General features: G+C 41.4%; 1 protein-coding gene across 2 annotated transcripts in view; it reads right to left on the bottom strand.

The window, feature by feature from the left end:
• The window catches only part of mast4 (microtubule associated serine/threonine kinase family member 4), an 80,628-nt gene that overhangs the window by 58,673 nt on the left and 1,954 nt on the right, over nucleotides 1-20,001 (bottom strand). For both annotated transcript variants that reach the window (XM_079178610.1, XM_079178611.1), the window contains exons 2-3: nucleotides 8,616-8,769; nucleotides 2,965-3,098 (exon numbers count right to left, since the gene is read on the bottom strand). In XM_079178610.1, coding sequence (XP_079034736.1) covers nucleotides 2,965-3,098; nucleotides 8,616-8,769 — 288 coding nt within the window. The remainder of the gene's footprint in view (nucleotides 1-2,964; nucleotides 3,099-8,615; nucleotides 8,770-20,001) is intronic.

The raw sequence follows: 20,001 nt of genomic DNA, 5'->3' as shown, positions 1-20,001 counted from the left end.
GTGTGGGACTACTTTAAAGCAGAACAAATGTATAGAATGACAAAAAAACCACACGGCGATGGATGGGAACTATTGTCGCCGACAGACGACCGACCTGGTCCTCAGAAGAGCGTTTCAGTTTGGAATCTCCTTCAGTAAAGACGTGCAACACATTTTATTTCCTCACATCGCAGCGGATGCACTAAATTCCAATCCGTCTCATTTCTTTCATTTAATGTTTTTCGGAAGGTGGAGTGGTGCACAAAGTAGAGGGGGCACGCCATGCACCGCAGGCGTGCATCGCACACCAATGCCCTGCCTCGGAAAAAAAGCCCAATTTCAAGCATCTATCCCCCCCCCCCCATCCCATTTGCCGACTGAAGTCTGACAAGAAGAAATGTCTCTCCTGGGTCCCCGTGACCTTACAGCCGCGTCTGAGAGGCGAGAGTAGAGTCCTCTCCATTCACGGCTCAGAGTACACCGAGAGCAGCACTTATATCAAATACTCCTTCTGCCAACAAGACCGGATAATTGTGGCACAGGAGAAGTAGTAGATACGTGTAGATCTGTCTAGACAGACAGTAGGGCTGCACAATTAATCAAATATTAATCACGTTTCACAATTTGGGCTTCCCACATTTAAATGAACATGATCGACTGTGATATTGGCGTTTAAAATGCGTGCTTCGCTCATAGAAAACTCTGATTATGAAGCCGATTATCAAATCAAGCGCTTCCCAAACTAACAACCAGCCACCAGGGGGCGATCCAGATGTTTCGGCTTCACTTTTGAGTACAGCAGTCATGCAGCTGCAGCAGTAGCCTGAGAAAAGCTTTCGTGAATGTTGCGCCTGCGCCTCCGGAGTACACGAGTAACACTGCATTTAATAAATAACACCGTATGTTCCAGAGAGCAGACGGGCAAAACAAAAAAGCATTTCATTCAGGTGTAGAAGAATCTTATTTAAAGTCTAATTTTGATGCAAAGACGTGAAAGAGAAAGCCGTGCTCTGTTGATTTAATATTGGGTAAAAACTTTTGTTCATTTTTTTTTTTATATCAGCAAGGAATGTAGCACAACATGGAAGTGAAAGTAGTGCTCTTATTACTTAAATGTGAACGTGCAATAATAATAATTTCTCCTAATCGTGATAAATAATCGTGATCTCAATATTGACCATGATCTTCATTTTGTCCGTAATCGTGCCGTCCTAACAGACAGATTCAGGTTCGTCTTTGTCTAATTATTACTGGGTAGGTGGAGGAATTTACTTGCAGCTAGAGACCCTTCACCTCTCCTGCTGAAGTGTCCTTGAGCAAGACTCTCACTCGACCCCTTTCGGGTGATGGAGTTCTGCTGTGCAGCTGAGCTCGTGCTCTCACCTTCCTGTGAAGGCTGGCATGTCAAATAAAACGCCTCTCGGTGATCAGTGGAGCATTATTATAATAAAAACACAAAGACTCATTCAGGTCATCAAGTTATGAAACTCAAAATTGAACGAACACATCTGCTGGAGGACAGTTATGATCATGTATTAATTCACTAAATAACCGAAGGGACTTTTAAAAAGCACAAGGACACACATGTTTTAGTTCTAAACACTGAAGATGCACCAGCGCCCCCCAGTGTACAGAGCTAGTTCACATAGATTTGATCACATACTGTATTAGTATTGTGTTGTTGTAAACAGGATCACCATGATGTCATCTGAGAGAGAGAGCTCTAGTTCAGGTTACAGTGCCTTTTTCTTAGCAAAAATATACAGTTCGCAGTCAAATCTCCCGCATAGATGCACGTATTTATGCACACATGCTTTCTGTTACATTAACCTTTTCTCTAACCGATCGCGAGCACACCCTGGGAATGACTCATAGCTGAGCAGCATTGGATTAGCCGCTGCTTGCGATTGCATCTCACTCCTGAGACAACAAGATCACGATGGAGCACATCACAGTATCTGTCATCTGAAAGAACAGAGCAGGACCTCAGCTGAAGGTCACCTGTCTGCATGACTTCATTCGGTTCAAACCCGGGATGCACTCGGTCCGCTTTATCTTTGTTAATCATTTGTGTTTTAGACTTAACTGATCTAAACTGGCCGCGATCTTAAGCAGTTGCCTTTCTGAATGCATTTAATCATCTTTGATAAATGTGAACACTTGCGTTGCTTCTCGTGATTCATAGAAATAAACGCATTTATAAAAGATAAGTGTTTTATAGACCTGCAGCAGTGACGGATGAGAGACGTTAACACAACATACAGGTCATCCATCAAACCACAGTTCAGCCAAAGATAAAGAGATTCATAATTCTAAGTGCTTCTGACCCGAGTTCACTGCACAAAAGACTTTTAGTGATGTTGAATACCTGCATTAAAATGTTTGTTTAATAATTGTATTTATGTGTTGATGGAATTGTATGTGAAATATAGTTTGGACTCAATGCTAACTAACTTAAGCATTAACAATGTCTTTATACACGGAACACAAACAATAGAAGTGTCTGACTGTAGCTGGTTGATCTACATTTAATCCACTAATGATGAGAACAGAAGCGTCAGCGAAGCAGACGTCACGTTTGAAGAGATGTGAGTAATTTAAAATGTCTCATTCGACCGAATGTTTAGATTTAAAAAGAGGTTTTTATTCCTTCACTTGAGTCTCACATTTGAGGACTTCAGACGGGGAAAGGTTATTATTTAAATACACAGTGTACGTATGTGTACATGCACAAGTATAACATTCTTCTTTCACACCGATACTCTGTAGCAAACATCTCCATCAATCTATTTCAGAAAGAATGATCCTCCTGTAAGATAAATATAATTATCATGGAACATTGGTTCTTATGTATTCAGACAATGTTGTTATGAGGAAGTGACCTGTTGGGAAAAGTCCCTTAAAAACCCAACAACTAGTTTGATGAGGTAACGGGAGCAGAAAGCAGAATAGCGTGGCGGGGTTAACGGTGGAGGAAGCACTCACCAGGCTGGAGGTGAGGGAGGGGTCGGACTTCCCGAGGTTCAGGGAACACATACGGACCAGGTTCGAGTTGTCGGAGGACGGCTGCCATGCCGTCTGCGTCTGCTGGTGGTTGGGGGGCAGGAGAAGGTACTTTCCTGCAGAGCAACAAAGTTCAGTTAGTGTGTCACGCTTTTTGGCAGTTTCTCCGAAGAGCATTTAATCCATAAAGATAAGTTAAAGCAGAAAACTTTCTATTGCCACTTTAAGCAAAAGGATCTGAATACTGTGCAGTTGTAAACAAGTGAATTCAAACTACTGACTCATCCCATAACAATAGGGAGTACAGGTGAAATGACAAAGCAGTAACATAAGATAGTGCCAGCTGTCTGCTCTTCTTAGGAGTTTAAAGCTAAAGCCTCTGACCCTGTGCAGCCCGGGCAGGATGTTAGGGGGGGAAAGCCCATTAAGAGATCACCGACAATCCCAACATGACACAAGCAAAGCACCAGCTCACCACAGAGTCTGATGATGGGAAGTAAATGCATCCACCTACAACAAGACTTCTGTGAAAGAATATTCTTTGTAAACCTAAAATAAAATCTCCTGTTTCAGCTCCCAGGGCTGGCAGCTAGATGGCACTAAATGCTCCTTTCGTGTGCTCTCTTTAATCCTAAAAGCAAAGATTCAAACAGCAGAAGAAGCCGCAGCGTCTGAATCAGCAGATCTTATTGCAGCGCTGGATGGAGTAATCATTCGTGGAAGTCTTGTCATCCTTTATCCACATGTGTATATTTCCATTTCCTGTTTGAGTAAACATTCAAGGAGACGGAGAGGAGGATTAACAATTCTGGCACAGCGAAGGAAGGCGAGATAAGTCGACTGTGCTCAGAACATAAAGGGGGATATCTCAAGTTCACGTGGCCTAAAGACACACACCATCAGACGTGTGCCGCTTCTATAAACCGGAGAGGGGAGGTTTATAAATTCACTCTCCGGCTAACAGCAAAACCTGACAAAAATAGAGACAGACTTCAAACACTGCTGCTGTGTTAGAGGCATGCAATTAAATCAAGAGTTGCACCTGATGCAAATCCATTTCTTTAGTGAAACAATGACAATCTGAGAGAGTAATGTCAAACACATGGTGGTAACAAAAGGTAATAATATATATATATATATATATATATATATATATATATATATATATATATATATATTTATAAAGAGCATCCAGTGTTTTAGTACATTCTAGTTCAGCTGTAAATAGTTCAATGATTTTTATTTTTGTGTTCAAAATGTTCAACAGATGGTGGTTAAACATACGGGAATTAGTCGTATTTGTGCATTGATTTTGTTGCACTGCTGCTGGCTACGTCCTGGTTCGATTGAAGTGTTTATTTCCTGCAGTGTGTTTCTCCGGCCTGGTAAACAGACTGAATATTCATTTTGTTTCACTTCATTCTTTAGCTGAGTTCTGGTTTAGTTGTCTTTAGAGTTACTGTGAATCTTACAACCACCTGTAGAGCTGTTTTAATCTCATCCACACTTGTGAACATTATTGAGTCTATATATCAGTCTCTACTATGTCGCTAGGGAGCTAGCAAGCTGTGCAGGAAGACCACATCGACATTCTATGTTCCACCTCCAATGTTGTAAATCGGTCGACGGTGTCTCCAACCAACGGAAAGAGCCACCAACGGGCACAAAACAGACTTATTAGAGAAATCAGAGATGTGTGTGGATATTCAAAGGAGTCAGACTGGCATTTCTCTCCAATTTAATGTGAGTTTTGTAAATGCAATAACGCAACGTCTTGCATTGCAAACACAGTAGCAACGTCCAGGGTTTGAGTCCAGCTGGAGGCCCTTTTTGCATTTCAGTCCCTATTCTCTCTCTGTCAACCCTCTATTGTCGACTCAACTCAAGGCATGAAACGCCCCTAAAAAACACAGAAAAATTGAATTAACAGCTTAGAGCTGCAGCAGTTCTACTACTGTGCTACGGTGTTATTGCACTGTTGTAGTAGAGAAACCCAACAGGATGAGGAGGGAAAGTTACGGTCCTTCCTTCCTTACCGGCAAAAGCTTTCCTCACTAAAGCACATCACATCCCGGAATAAAGGAAATCTCTCTTCAGGCAACCAGTCAACACTTTGTGACAGGAAGGCTTCAGGAGAGAGGAGGAGAAGGAGGAGATTATTATTTTTTACATTCAACGCAGGTATACGTAAGGTCAGACCGCTCTGTTCCCGACCTTGTGCAGATGCCCCGGTTTCAAGCGGACCGCTCCTGCATGAATCATGATGCGGAAAATAAAAGGAACAATTGAAAACTCTCCGCACGCGCTGTCGCTGCTCTGCTGGGTTTCATCTCAGGAGTATCACAGCAGAGGTAATCTATTCCCACTCAGCCGGCCAGATTCACCAAAACAAGTTTCTGGCTCAAGGACGTAGAACATTAAAACTTTATTTTTGCCACATTGTCGTCCTCTCAGAGAGAAAACGCTTCATTCCTCAGGGGGGTTAAAAACACAAGCGCTCTTTTATTCATTGTATTACAAGCTAAATGAAGTTGTTTTATTCCAACATATTGGTATTATAAGATAATTATTTTCCACCACAACTCTAAAGGAATAAGATGTGTAAAGTCTGGGGTTGAGCCTCACTTCTCTGCTACATGATCGACTTCATAAGGAGGCTTAGGCTGAAATATACATTTGTCTAACTTTCACTTTTAAGGTGAACCTTTAAATAATACATTATTTTGTTTTTCATAACGTTAAAGCACGTCTAAACCATTACAGGATTTGCCCTTAAGTGCTGTTCTAGCTGCAAACACAAACTAGCTTCACTGAAACAACAATTAGGTTGCGCTGAAATCAACAGCAGCAGAGAAAACCCAATCTCACTGGCGTGGCTTTAACAGCACAATCAAGTTGATGGAAGTTGATTTGCTTTCGTTTGATGTTTGTTTATCCGTCTTGTTTTTATGTGGGCCAGTTAGTGAAAGGGTAATGCATTCATTCAGAGCTGCAGCTGATGGAAACACAATCTTTCATTGACTGCGGAAAGGTCAACATTTTAATCAGCGAGGTGAAGGTCTTCAACATTTACCTCCCGAGGAGCCGTTCAAGGCCCCAAAGCAGACTGAACGGAAGTGAACACGGCTGCAGTCACATGAGCAGAGCGACACATCTCTCACTGTTCAGAGGGATTCATGCATCTATTCTCATGTGAGCCAGACTCACTCTACTTCATCCAGAGGCAGAATGAAGTTAACTATTGTGTTATATTGTCATATCAGCAAGAAGAAATGTTTCAATTTCTTTCTTCCAGATTTCCCTGCAACACTGTATCGATATAATTATTATAATTATGTAACGTTATAATGTACCTTTGCCCAATACTCTTTTTACTGACCAGACTTGAACTCATCATAATGTAACTAAATGAGACCTGAGCAGGACTGTGCTGCTCACCGGCTGCTAATAGCTAACATGAACTAGCTTTCCTCAACACAGATTTGTAATATAACATAATTCGGGTGCAGAACAATGCTTAAGCACAGGTGTGGAGCACAAGTCTGCACACGTGCAGTACGGATCGGCAAGGATTTACGGATCGGGTAGCGAGTCAAACATGTTGTTGTTCTTGTGTAGCATAAATAAGATATTGATAAATTAAATGAGAACGCACTCCCCGATACCCGATCCAACATTTTAGGCAACATCGGAGGAATTTCTGATACTCTGAGAGCAATGCTCTTCTCTTTCCTAATTTGTCCAACTTTTAGAGACTCCTAGTTACTGAAACCTGGAGGTGAATTGGACAGTACGTGCAGCAGGATTTGCTACCGACCTACAGACTTAAACCTCAAATCATCACACAGTGAATTTTACAATTCCAAGGGGATAGCTCTCTGCTGACTCGACACATTCCTCATCACAGGAACGCAGTCTGCTTCATTGTGTGGGCAGCACACAGTAAAGTGATCAGCTTGTTGGTTCATGTATTCTTCCTCATATCCACAGACTCAGTGTGGCTGCAGCAGTTCTAAACCCTGTTGTTACCACAGACCACACGAGTCACAGTTGACGTTCAGGGGAAATCTTTAGTTTTTATTTATCAAGAGTTTAACCCACAAAACTACAACCTCATAACTGCTCAGTTTAGTTTAAAATACGGCTAAATCCTGATTGGTGCTCTGAAGTATGTGACGTCACCTTTTGTCCAGCTGTGTCCCCGCCCCCTTTCAAACCAGCAAGAGCAGCTTTGACAAACCACCACGAGGAGAAACGTAAGTGTTCTTTTTGGTGCACAGAGAAATGCTGATTGAGAAAACAATCATCTGGAGATGATGCTCTACAGGCCTGGAGGGCGTCCAGTTAGGTGACATCTGTCCTCGTCTCTGCTGTTTGCAGATGATGATGTAATCCTATTTGGCTTTATCAAACTTATCTCTGATGCCCTTTTGAATTGTGCACTGCCAAGTGGGACACTGTCATTGTTGCTTTCTCCTCAGAGCCAGTTTTAAGTGACAGATGGCAAATGTTCATCACTACTCGCTGCAACTGCAAACAGTCGTACATTTGATGTGCAGTTCTACTTCAAAGCATGTCCTGAGGGAACCATTTCCTCCACGAAAAGGTAACAAACACTAAAAAATGTTATCCTTCAGACCCATTTAGGGGATTTAATTCCCCATTAAGGTGCATCCATGTGGATTTGTGGCCATTAACGTTATGAAGATTAACATAAACAACTTTTATCACTAAATCCTCAAGCTATTGGAAATAGTGGAAACAACTTGTGAAGATGAGTTTGAGGGCAATTAAGTGATCTGATGAGAGGCTTATGTTTGGTTATTAAATATATGTTATTACTGATGTATGTTACCTCCTAGAGCACAGACAGTAACGTCACAGCCACACACACACACACACACACGAGGTCAGTGTGAAAAATATATAAAAAGCTCAGAATTTCTCCTCACAGCAAGTCAAAATAAATCGTGGAGGAACAACCTTAAATCAGACACTTGTTATAATGTAATTCATTCCCATCATACTGCTCAGTCTCTCACTAGCTCAGATAAGAGACGATGCATTGACTTGCATTACGATGCGTTCAAGCACTATTCAGTAAAAATGAGTATTGGGCCGAGGTAAATAACAGTTTCATGATGTGTTCGGGAGGAAAATATGAAATGTTTAACTTCCTGACGATGGCTCAAAGCAGCTTTTAATACATCTCTAAAACCACTAATGACAAAATCATTACATTTAGAACTTGCTCTCAATCATAGTTCTAAGAAACTGACTAAATCTGACTTTTAAAAACTCTGCATCAGCCAAGAAAATTGCAATCGGCGCTTCTCGATTACTTCATTGAGATTAGTGACAGTAAAGAGTTCCGCTATAAATAGCAGGAAAACATTATATAACCAACACAAACTGTCCTCCCAAGTAGATTGAAACATGTATCAAATGTCAAGCATTTGAAGTGGGGCCAATAAAGAGCACATCCATTGAAGCTCTTATTTCATACATCTACCAGGCGTGTGCCAAGTTTGTGGACTCAAGCTCTTATTGTAGCAACTTATAAAAGTTACTTATAAAAGCATCAATGTGGTTGCCTAAAGCTAAAATGAGGAGACTGCTGGTGAAGCGATTACCTGTGAGACCTCCCCCGAGGCTCCGCCTCCGAACGTTTTTTCCATCCTCACTGAGATGTCGCCTGAACTTGAGGGCGGGACTTAATCCGTAGGTCAACTCGGGGTTACTGGACTTCCTGAGGTAGGTGGAGGGAGGGTAGAGGATGTGGTCCAACTGGAGGAAAAGACAGAAGAAAAAATACATTTAATGCATCTAGAAGTTGTTCTCATAACCATGTAAGGATGAGGTCGTTATTCTTCTTTGTGTCGGTCAAAGAAAGCCTACATTTCAGCTTCATCAGTGTGTTTTTTTGTGCATACTGTAGTTACAATCGTCAATAATTAATCACAATATGTTTCATACATTAATGTAAAACAGGTCTTGTCTACATGTGTTTAGTCTTCTCAGACACAATGTTATAACAGTATTTGATTAAACGACACACTTCTCTCTCTCTTTTCTGGAAATCCAAACTGATCTCATAAAGCCTCATCCGTCATGGCAGCAGAAAAGATTCAGATTCAAAACAGATTTGTGCTCCGACACTTTTTTCCTTCCTCCAAGTGAGAAGAAGAAATAAATCCTGCATCTGTTTCAGCGCTAAATGATGCAGTCATCACAGAAGCATTTGTAAACCCAAGAGAGCCAAGGTTTGAACTTGGCCCACAGTGGATTTCTTTTAAATAAACCTAGAAAATGGCTTGAATATATATTATATTTCTAATAAATTGCACTTCATTTTCTATGGCACATGGGGGATTTCTGGTCAAGAAACGCTGATTATCTTGCAGTGTAACTTTACATTTTTCTGCATATGGCCGACAATCCAAAAAGTTTGACCAGCCCTGGTCTAAGCAATAGGCCAGTAACCCAAACGACAGAACATTGTGACATTAATATTAAGAGAGAGAGCGAGAAGCAGCAAAACATGTGTCTATACACTGCTAGTGAGACAGCTAACATCTAGGAATACGGCGGTTATAAATACATTGAACAGGTTGCACCATATTGTATTCTCAGAAGATAATGACTTTACAAGAAGCTCGGACCACCTAACAATGCCCGGTGGTGAGGAAGAGGCCCTCCCTGAGAACAAAAGATATACGTGGCTCAGAGCATTCTGTGGAAGGAAACCCTCTCTGCTCCTCTACGGGAGGATTCATGATCCCGGGACAATCGAGGACAACTGAGACCCAATCCTCTGTGGGGTGGCTCGACCTCTCCGTGACTACAGAAATGTAGAGCAAGTGTGACTCCGACTGAAATGAAAGTAATGCTTCTCCAAATAGCAAAAACGCAGAATGCTACGCAATAAAGTTGATCTTCAGTCATCACTTCTAAAACCATGAGGCAGTTGATATTTTGTGACTCCGCCTTCAGCACAAATAGACACTCTAACATCAAGATCTCATGACCCCGACATGTCAGAGCTCTGCCACAGTGCTGTCCATTGTTCCTCTGAAACGTACCGTGTGTGATACATCTGTGCATCTACAAACCTCTGTGTGATCTGTTAGCAGTGGTACCAGGACAAACACACACACACACACACACACAAGATGAAAGAAAAAGAAACCATTAGCCGGAAGGTGGAACATGCACCACAGCTCAGATCTCCCTCCGTAACTTCTAAAGTACCGATCGCAGAAGATGTCACCTGTTTATTAAAACTCTGTTCTATTAAAATGATTGCATTGTCTAACCACAATTTTTGGAAACTGTAGTTACTGAAGTTAAGCTCAATAAAAACCCACCCACCATCTAATAGATAGTAGTATGCATGCAGTTTATTATTAGAGGGAATAATCGGATTACAGCAGAGTGATTATTATGCTAATGATAGGGCTGCAGCTAACGAATATTTTCATTATTTATTAGAAAATGGCCGTCACAATTTTTCAAAGCCCAAGTTGAGATTTTTAACTGTCTTGTTTTGTCTGAAGAAGAAATAAATGTGGTTTAACTTCATAGAAAACCCAGAAAAACAGCAAATATTTACTGTCTAAGAAGCTGGAACCAAAGAATTCATCAATTATTATTATTGGTGCAGATTCATTTTCTGTCGAAACATTTTGTAGCTAACGGTAAATTGTGTTCCTGCTGTGAGGTTTTGAGATATATTTTAAAGACTTTTTTTATTAAAATGACACAATGTGTCACCCACATCTCACTACTTCTTAGGAACTACTTTGTGTGGTGAACCCCATGTTGATCCAGAGATAAGTAACTCTCCATTTGATGCACATGGCAACTAAATGAAGTTTGAATATACGGGTGCATAAAGGCAGATACATTCAGATTAATCCCAATGAAATAAGGAAACAGACAGACAGGTAATAACCAACCAATGCCTCCATAAGCAGCTTAGCGTTTAAGCTGTGAAACAATCGGAGGTAAACTCTGCATCGTCTGCGTCTTCCTCAGGTCATTACATTCACTCCTCACCACCATGGACCATCGTGACACATGATGGAGCGCTGCTAAGTCACCGCCGGGTCACCATGTGTCACAAAGGAAGTTGGACGCATTCTATAGAAGTCACAGTATTTCTCAATATCCTCCAGCTTCTGCTGTTTATAATCCTCCTCTTTCCACTCAAGGAAGACAAATTAGCCAATGTGCTCATTTTTTTCTCTTTACGGAATTTTGTGTTTGCATTATTGTTTAAAAAAAAAAAAGACAAGAAAAGAAATGTAATATTTCTGTTTTGTTTTGCTTTACAGGCGGATCACATTATTTTATATATCACTACAAGTTGACTTTGAACTCATAAAAGGAAGTAAGATAATCAGAAGTTGCATCTGTGTGCTGGGCTAAAGTCTGAGGTTTAGAGGCGGGACATTTGCTTTGCTCTCGACTATGCAAACATGGAATATAAATCAATCAATATTTTAAGAAGAAAATAAAAAAGACAGCTTCTTGAGGGGCGGTATGTGATGCAGGACCACGAGGTAAATACTTGCTGCTTACTTAGAATAACTATGAGGCAGCATAGAGTGCAACCAGACAGATTTAAACCCAACACACACAAACAAACTGCACGAGCCTTTTGCCTTCATCCTCTTGACTCGGTTGGCTGCCAAAGATTTGTTTTGGTCTGCTGAGCGTGGCAATCATTATCAGCCAATTATGATACAATCATCTGGGTAATCAGTAAAGACACATTTCCTGTTCCACGCATATCTGAATTCAAGCAATTTATAAGTTAGCTCAGTTATTAGGTCCAAAACATCTGCATTGATTGTCAAAAGTGGGTGTCAGTTCTTCAAATGCCAACTTGATCACATGGAAATGCAGCAAAGCCAGTTAACAGTTGGCTCTCTGTGTGCACGGCGGGTAGCGCGCACACACACACACACACAGGCTGACGTTTTGGCAGCTGCCAGCGCCCTTTCACCTACCGGTCCTCCCTCATGCAGCAGAGAGCCACGCACGGATCCTGAGAGCAGGATCAAACCTGAGCTGGCCCTCCCGCCTCCACACACACACACACACACACATACACTCCCACACACATACACACACAGTGGACAGTACCAACAACCCTCTGTTTTCAAAGCACAAGAGAAACTAAGAAGGCGGACTGCACAACACACAAAGTCGGTTATGTTTACCAACTGAAAGATGAGGCAACCTGAACCTGTATAAAGAATGTGTGACAAACAGATATAATATATTCTATTTTGGTGTGTTTTGGTTGATTTGCCGTTGATAATTACAAACCAACCCTGTCCCTTTGATTGCATCCTGACACCCCTGTGGTTTACGGCATCGTGTTGACCACAATATCCGCTGAGCATGAAGCAACACTTCCTCTGACTCAAAATGAAATGAAATGCATTTTATGCCAATAACTGATACATCAAACCTGCAGTTACTGATGTCTTTGGGCAGTTGGAGGCAGCGGAAACAAGTTAGGAACACAAAACTCATCACTGTTAAAGTTGAACTTAGTAGCAAACAGTTACCTATTTTAACATCCAGCAGTTACAGAGCAACATTAGCATTAGCGTTTCTGACCAAGCCGTAACTGCAAATCCACGACTAACTATCTTTAAGCTCTGAGTAAACTATCTGGCTCTTAAGCTGCAAGCATTAAAAAACCAGTTGGACTATGGAAAATGAAAGAGCCAGAACCAGAAAAAAAGGAGTCAACAATGTGCAAGAGAAATAAGAAAACAAAGAAATAAAAATGTAATGCATGCAGAGAACCGTTCTAGCGCACCGCGGCTAAGGCTGAGAGCAAACACTCAGTACACGTTTTACTGCAGCTGTTTACGTAAACCTGCCAAGACTACATACATTTGAAGCAGCGAAAGACACTTTTTCTATACCAAACACAAACAATACACAGCTACCTAAACAAACTTACAATCAAAAGGACAGAACAGCAGGAGGGAGTCGTAGATCCTACAAAGGCAGAGTGAAGGATGAAAGAGCAGCTAAAGCTAAGGCTGCACACAAGGACATCGTCCTCAAAGTCAAGGAAGAAATACTGCAACAGCCCAAGGAATGCCTGTGTGTGGACTACGCTACGGCAGCACGAGGCTACGAAAACAACTCAAGTGCAAGCACATAAACACCAATTTCAATAATGTTTCCATACTATTGCATAGTATTGTATACTTCACCAGTTAGCATGGTTCTGCATTACAAAAGGTGAAGAGAGTCAAAATCATGATTTCCTCATTAAATTAAATAAATCTAAAGCAGTTTGCACAAAGGGAGAATTAGCAAACGCATTGACACGCCGGGATATTAATTCCCTTTGAAGGAGGGGAAGTGTTTGTTTATCATTTCACTGAGATGGATGAAAGGAACCTTTTACAGACGGGAACAAAGTGTTATTAGTGTCTTTCTTTGGTTGCTAAGACACAATGAGAACACACTTACAATACAACAGGAAGACAGACCCCCATACATCAAGAGCCTTCACACTCTTTCCAGTCCTCGCTCGCCCTGCCATTGTTTCTCTATCACATCCATCTCTCATCTACAACTGAGAATAACATGAATATGCAATAGTCATCTCTCACTACGCATGCATGCCAACATACATCTGACTGAGCATTTGTACCGGGAATAAAACCATCGAGAACTCCCCCTCTCTAAATATCCATTTTCTCAGAAACAGTTTACACTCTACACTGAAATACAAAAGACCTGAAAAGATATTGCAGCTTTTTAGCAATCTGTAGATTTCCATGTCGTTGCCTCCAGCAGCAGAGTGCTGCTTGTTACATAATCTCCCTTCATCATGGTTGGTATTTTGCTATCTCATCAACCAACTGGGCTTTTTCTTTTTGTATTATTGTTATATTTTTGCAGGGAGCGCGTTGTCAGGTATGACAAGTAGACAAAAAACCAACCATAGAACAACAAATGCACTAAATAAAACACAGAACTCCACAAGTGTGGGATGATAAATACATTCAAAACCAGTTTTTCTCCCATTCTAGTTTTAAAGCAATTTTCCACATTAGTGACTATGAGACAAATTGTAGGAGCAAACTATAACACGTTTGCATGAGATTAAAGAGCCAGAAGCTTTGTTTATACTCTCGCATGGCACCGCAGCGAGAGCTTCCACCGATGGCACGCGAGCTCCGAGCATGCACAGAGGCTTTTCAGCTCAATGTTTGTTGCACTATTCTCCGAAACGCCAGAGAGCGTACAAAACAAAATGAACTGTGAAGAATCAAAAAGATGAGTGTGACCCATAGACCGTAGGTGTAACCGGCAAAAAGCCATAAACCAACCTCCATCTTTTTGGGCTCGCCAGCTTCAGCAGAGCGAGTATAAACTACGCTTAAAAGGTTGATGGTTCAACAAGCTCAACTGTTCAAAGAGAGGCTATGATTGGACCATCACTGTTCGGGGGGAGGGGTTTAGCGAAGGGTCAGTTTCATGAAGGAATTAGAGGATTGTTTCTGTAAATTGAAACATATTTTCTCATTTCATTTTTAGTAGCCTACAAAACAAACATCTGGTGTGATTATACAATGCGATGGTCAATTCATGCAACGCTTCCATCTTTGTGAACCGTACTCGATGAACTCTTGAGATTAGGGAACATGCTCATCGGCCTTTTTCTCAGGGTCAACTGCAGTAGAGCAAACTATGTTCTGGCCGACCTCATCACCCAACATCTGTCTACTTCAACTCTCCCCGAATTCCACTCTTCCTTTGCCTTCTGCTCTGAGGATCTCAAGTGTTTACTCATGGGGGAAAAACAGCACACTTCACAGTCTCACGGCTAAAATCCAAATAACTGTACGAGGGTCTTCCACGTTTCCGTCAACCGATGGACACTTGATTTTTCTCCTTACATGGACGCTGTCCCTTCGTCTCAGTGTTTGCACTTTGTGTGGCCTCACAGGGGAATTGCGTTTCCTGTGTTGACATGATCTAAAGTTCGAAAAATACAGCGGTGCTTTCCTTCTCCAATTTCATACGACTGCGACGATTTCTTATCTTGCGCATGTAAAGGATCAAACCATGCGTTACGTCTTCCACCGAGGAAGTCATTAGAGGCTTATTGTATGCATTCCATAAAATCTGGTGTACCGAACATGATGTGCATCTGGGAACAAGAAAGGTTGTATTTGTGTCTCCGATTCAACCATGAACCATTGGACATGCGGTTGTTTTTTTTACAGGAATCTCATTTGAGCCCTACTCGGGTAAAAAGAGAAACGTCTCCAGAGTCAGCCAGGAATCATTTTGAATCCATCAACATGTTTAATAAAAGAAATGTTGTCAGGAAAGAGTGAATGATCTGCGGCTGTTTGTTTGACTTCATAATTTCGTTACTGATACAAAATGTGTCCACAGTTGTGGTAACAGTGTGTGACTGAAGGTCAGTGAAATGTAAAACTCGTAGAGATATTACGCTTCATGACCTTCCTTCTTATTTACCCCAGGCTGTATTTTAAACTACAGCCCACATTGCTAACTGTCCTCCACAGCGCTAACCGTGCAGCGTTCCTAAGCACTGTATAAAAGAATACTTTTACACACTTTAACGTACCCTTAAGCAGGTATAAGGACATTTGAAGTTTTCATATTTGTACAGTATTCGTCAACAATTAGAACTTCTCCTATGAAGACATATTTTATATTGTTTACTATATTGATAGAGCAGCCTTCACTTATGGGTAACCAAAGGCGGAGCGATAGTTGTTGACAAACACTTTGCGTACAACTAAAATATAACGCGTTACCAACCATTTAGGAAATGATTATATACGATACTGATTAGGTTCAAACCACTTTCGTCTCGGTTGGAGCTTTACAGTCACCGTAGTTTCTAATCCAGTCAACCTGCGGAGTCGCTCACCTTGCTTCCCTCCGATGATGTCCACCGACATGAAGGGGAATTCCGACCCAGAGACATGTTTAGATATCAACAAACTTAAGCTCCTGTATCACTTCGAATGCTCAGACGTCCAAAACTGTAGATTAAACCCAGACGTTCGCGCATACAAAAGGTCAGCGAAGAAGAGTCAAAAATCAGCGGCGGATCCTGGAAAGACCACAAGTCCACAATGGGAGTGAAAAGAGTCTTAACCCGATTGTGTTAATCCTCTTTGCACAAAGCATGCACTGACACTGGATGCCCCTCTAATAACCCTGACTGGCAGCCTGACTAAATAAATGGCCGCTCATTTCAGGGCTGAGCCATTGAATAAAGAGAGAGTTTAAATATTGTCAAACAGAAGCAAATATTGATGCACAAAGAGCACTGGTGCAATGCACGACTTTACCAGGTCATGTCAGATTGAGAAAGAGGATGCAGAAAGGAAAGAGAGACTACTAACAGCTTGACTTGATTGTTTAAAATTAAGAATTTAATTAAGAATACCCAACGAAAATGTGATCTTTTAATTTTTGTTAAAAAATCTCCAGTTAAATAATGAATTTCTTAGTCCAATAACCAAAGTCCCGCTGGTTTTTCCCTTTATCCGACATCAATGAGCACTGACATCATTGTCTGCCAGCTCAGACATTTGTTTCCTTATACCAAGCATATCGAAGCCCAACCCAGCAACAAGCCTCAGGTTTTAACATTTTACTTGTCGATTCTTGTCCTCAAAATACTTTTCATCTCTCAAAAAAAGTCCCTGCTTTCTAAGCGTCATTAACACAACTCATGGAAAACATTGTACCAAAATAAACTACAGAGTTTTAAACTGATGAATGTGCATTTCTTGACTTCAAGTCAGCCATCGGTAATGCTTAAAGAACAACCTCCAGAGACTTGTTTGTCAAAGAAGCTAACCGCGCTAACAGAGCTAACAGTGTTACGTACTGCACATAGCAGCGGCCATGAATGCACAAGAAGCTCGGATTACAAAACACACAGAGGGAAAGCCACTTCATCCTCTGCTCAGGTAGACTCTTTCTATATCTTTGCACAGCAAATAGTTGTTTGCTGCAAATTATTTCTCTGAATAATGACCCTGTATAATGCACCTTTAAGGATACTGGTGCCTTTTAAGCGCTATCCAGCCCAATACAGCTGAGAACAGGGAGTGAATTGTAGGAAAAATGCTCTATCAGTATATCAATAAAATGAATGAACTGCTTTCTGAGTCTGGCATAGCCTCAGACAGCACATGTGTAAAGTATGACTGGTCACACTATTGCATAAGATGAGCAAACACAGCCAAGATCAGTTTGACTCTAAAAGTGTTAACAGTGTTCAGTGAGGTACTTTGGGACGGCACAACACAGGTCTGATCCTAAAAGGGCTGCTCAAACAATTTAGTATTGCACTTCTTTATAGTTGGGGGCACGCGTAAGAACCAGGTTTTAAAAAGAAACGGTCAAAATCAAAAGGAGCAGAGGCCGAGATATCCTGAATTTTAGCCCCTAATATGAGTCATGCCCTAAATACTCTGGATCCTACACTTCGTAAAGTCAACGGGAGCTTGTTTTTTCATTTATTGGATTATTTAGTAGGGATAGTGCACATTAATAAAACATTCCTGTAAACGTGCCAGAGTTAGCCAAGAGGCTATTTCTCATCTAGTCCCAGCTGCAGATCACTAATAACGCCCCCTTTCACATTGTTTTCATGTTCTTATGTTGTTATTGTTATATTGTTATCATGAAAATATCGAGTGAATCCGCCTAAAAAAAAAAACTTTGACTGTGTTCTTGGGTGGCACAGGCTGTGCATGACTCAATGCACTTTCCATCTCACCCCACCACTGAGGAAGTCACTCCATTTATGTTGGTGCTCTCTCTGTGTACTGAAGATAATCCACCCGATTGTCAAGTGACTACTGTGCTACACAAACATCTGCAGGACTGAACGAGTAAAGCTGGCATGTGGGAAGAAAAGGAATAATCACTGTTGTTGCCAGATGTTCTCTGATCTATGGCAAAAGGACCCGCCCACTTCCAGTTATTATTACTTATCATGGTGGTGGGGATGCTGGTTTGTTTTTTTGCTGAAAGGTGTAACATTTAATTAAGGCTTAACAAAATCGGATCCTCTGTGGGAATTCGAGGATTTGTTGTTCCAGCAGCAAATCTAAATGTAAGAAAACCAAATAGGAAATGGTGCGATTAAGCATAACAGACTGGCGGTTCCCATACTCCGCTATCACAACATGAGAGGTAGAGATGATAAAGTATGGGAACAGAGGATTTATGATTATGGGGGGGATATAAAAGCAGCCGGACATATATAGACAAGGAACACAATGATTAACACACTGACAGATTGTGTACCTTGGCAAGCAGTATTATCTCAAATCGGCAATGATTTGTAACAGTCGTTCGTGCAACTAAAGCATAAAATAAAGCCTCAAGTCATGTTCAAACATGTGCCTCACATGAGGATCAAACCCATGCTTTTATACCATAAATCCTATTTAATTACTTAGATTAAATCCCTATGGTAAAACGTGTTTTTAAATTGACTAGAGCTGCCAAATATTCTCTGGTTCCAGCTTTTCAAAAATGATTGTTTTTGTGATATGTTAGAGTAAATTAAATATATTTCGGGTTCAGAGAAAGTCTGACAAAACAAGTGATTTCTGAAGTTGCGTCTATAAATTAAAGCAGCAATGATTTGTGGATTCATAATCAATGAACTGACAAAACAAGAGGTCATCTCGGCCTTTTTTCAACATTTTTTTCATACATATTGTACTTGTGAATGATATTGCTGTAGTACGACTGATTTAACGGTTCGTCAGAGAGACGCCCTGCAGAAAGAAACTGTTCTTGTGTCTGGTGGTTTTGGCCCACAGTGCTCTGCAGCGCGGTGGGGGGGTGAATCCAAACCACACAGTGATGGATGTTCACAGAGCAGACTGGATAATTGCAGAGGAGAACTGGATGAGCAGCTCTTGAGGCAGGTTGAAGGAAGTAAATCCTCTGCTGGTGCTTTGGGTGTCCATGTTGGAATTCCACTTTAGCTCCCTGAGAGACGGTGGATCCCGGAAACCAGAAGGATGCTCACGGCGCAGACACGCCGTTGTTCAGAATGCCGATTGGATCAGCAGATTCATCAATAATGAAATGATCGTACGGTGTAGCCAGACGAGAAAACGTCAGAATATTATGGAAATATCTGCCACAATGTTCCGTAAGTCTTCAAATTGCTTGTTTTGTCCGACCAACAGTCCAACGATATTAAATTCACAACGATATAAAACAGAGAAAAGCTACAAAAATAAATAATCTCTAATGCACTATGCTTTCCTATTTCAATCTATTGCTGCTATCTTATCTTGTGCATGTATAAAAGGGTTATGCGTGGGATAATCGCATCTCGACTGTAGATAATGTTCTCCGTCACAGCCCACCACGCTCGACTGATTCACATGTCTTGGATGGACAAAGATGCAGCACACACACACACACACACACACACACACACACACACACTGAGATTTTGTGAAGACAAGCACCAAATAAACACCAGAGAACTCCATGAAGCACCACCGCAGGACGCGTCTCACTCCTTGAAACAGTGGCCGAGGCTAAGTCTGGAAAGGAGACGTCATGCGAGTTCTCAGAAGACTTTCCTTCTTTAACATACGGGCAGAGGTCGGGTTTCCCCCGATTATCCCTGTAGTAATACCACTTCAAGGCTGCTCTTCAACAGAAGGTCAGCTTACCTACTTTGAGGTGTTTTGGCCAGACACGTGATGATTTAGTGCCGTAAAACGGGTCAAATTACATTTAGTCTTCTGTGGCCAAGTACAGAGGTCAGTGGTTTTAAATGGACTTCAAACTGACATTTCAAAAAGGGCTCAGGAGGAGAAAAGGGGGACAAGGTTCATCCAATAGAAGCTGCTCATGGCTTTTGAAGTCCGTTTAACTTTTGGTTTGATTTCAGTGCAACTATGGGGGGGGGGGCGACGCGACACCGTTCTAATATAAGAG

This window comes from Pholis gunnellus, assembly GCF_910591455.1.
Source record: "Pholis gunnellus genome assembly, chromosome: 18".
NCBI classification, from domain to species: domain Eukaryota; kingdom Metazoa; phylum Chordata; class Actinopteri; order Perciformes; family Pholidae; genus Pholis; species Pholis gunnellus.
The sequence above is the reverse complement of the archived record's forward strand: the minus strand, read 5'-3'. Positions and strand labels throughout refer to the sequence as shown.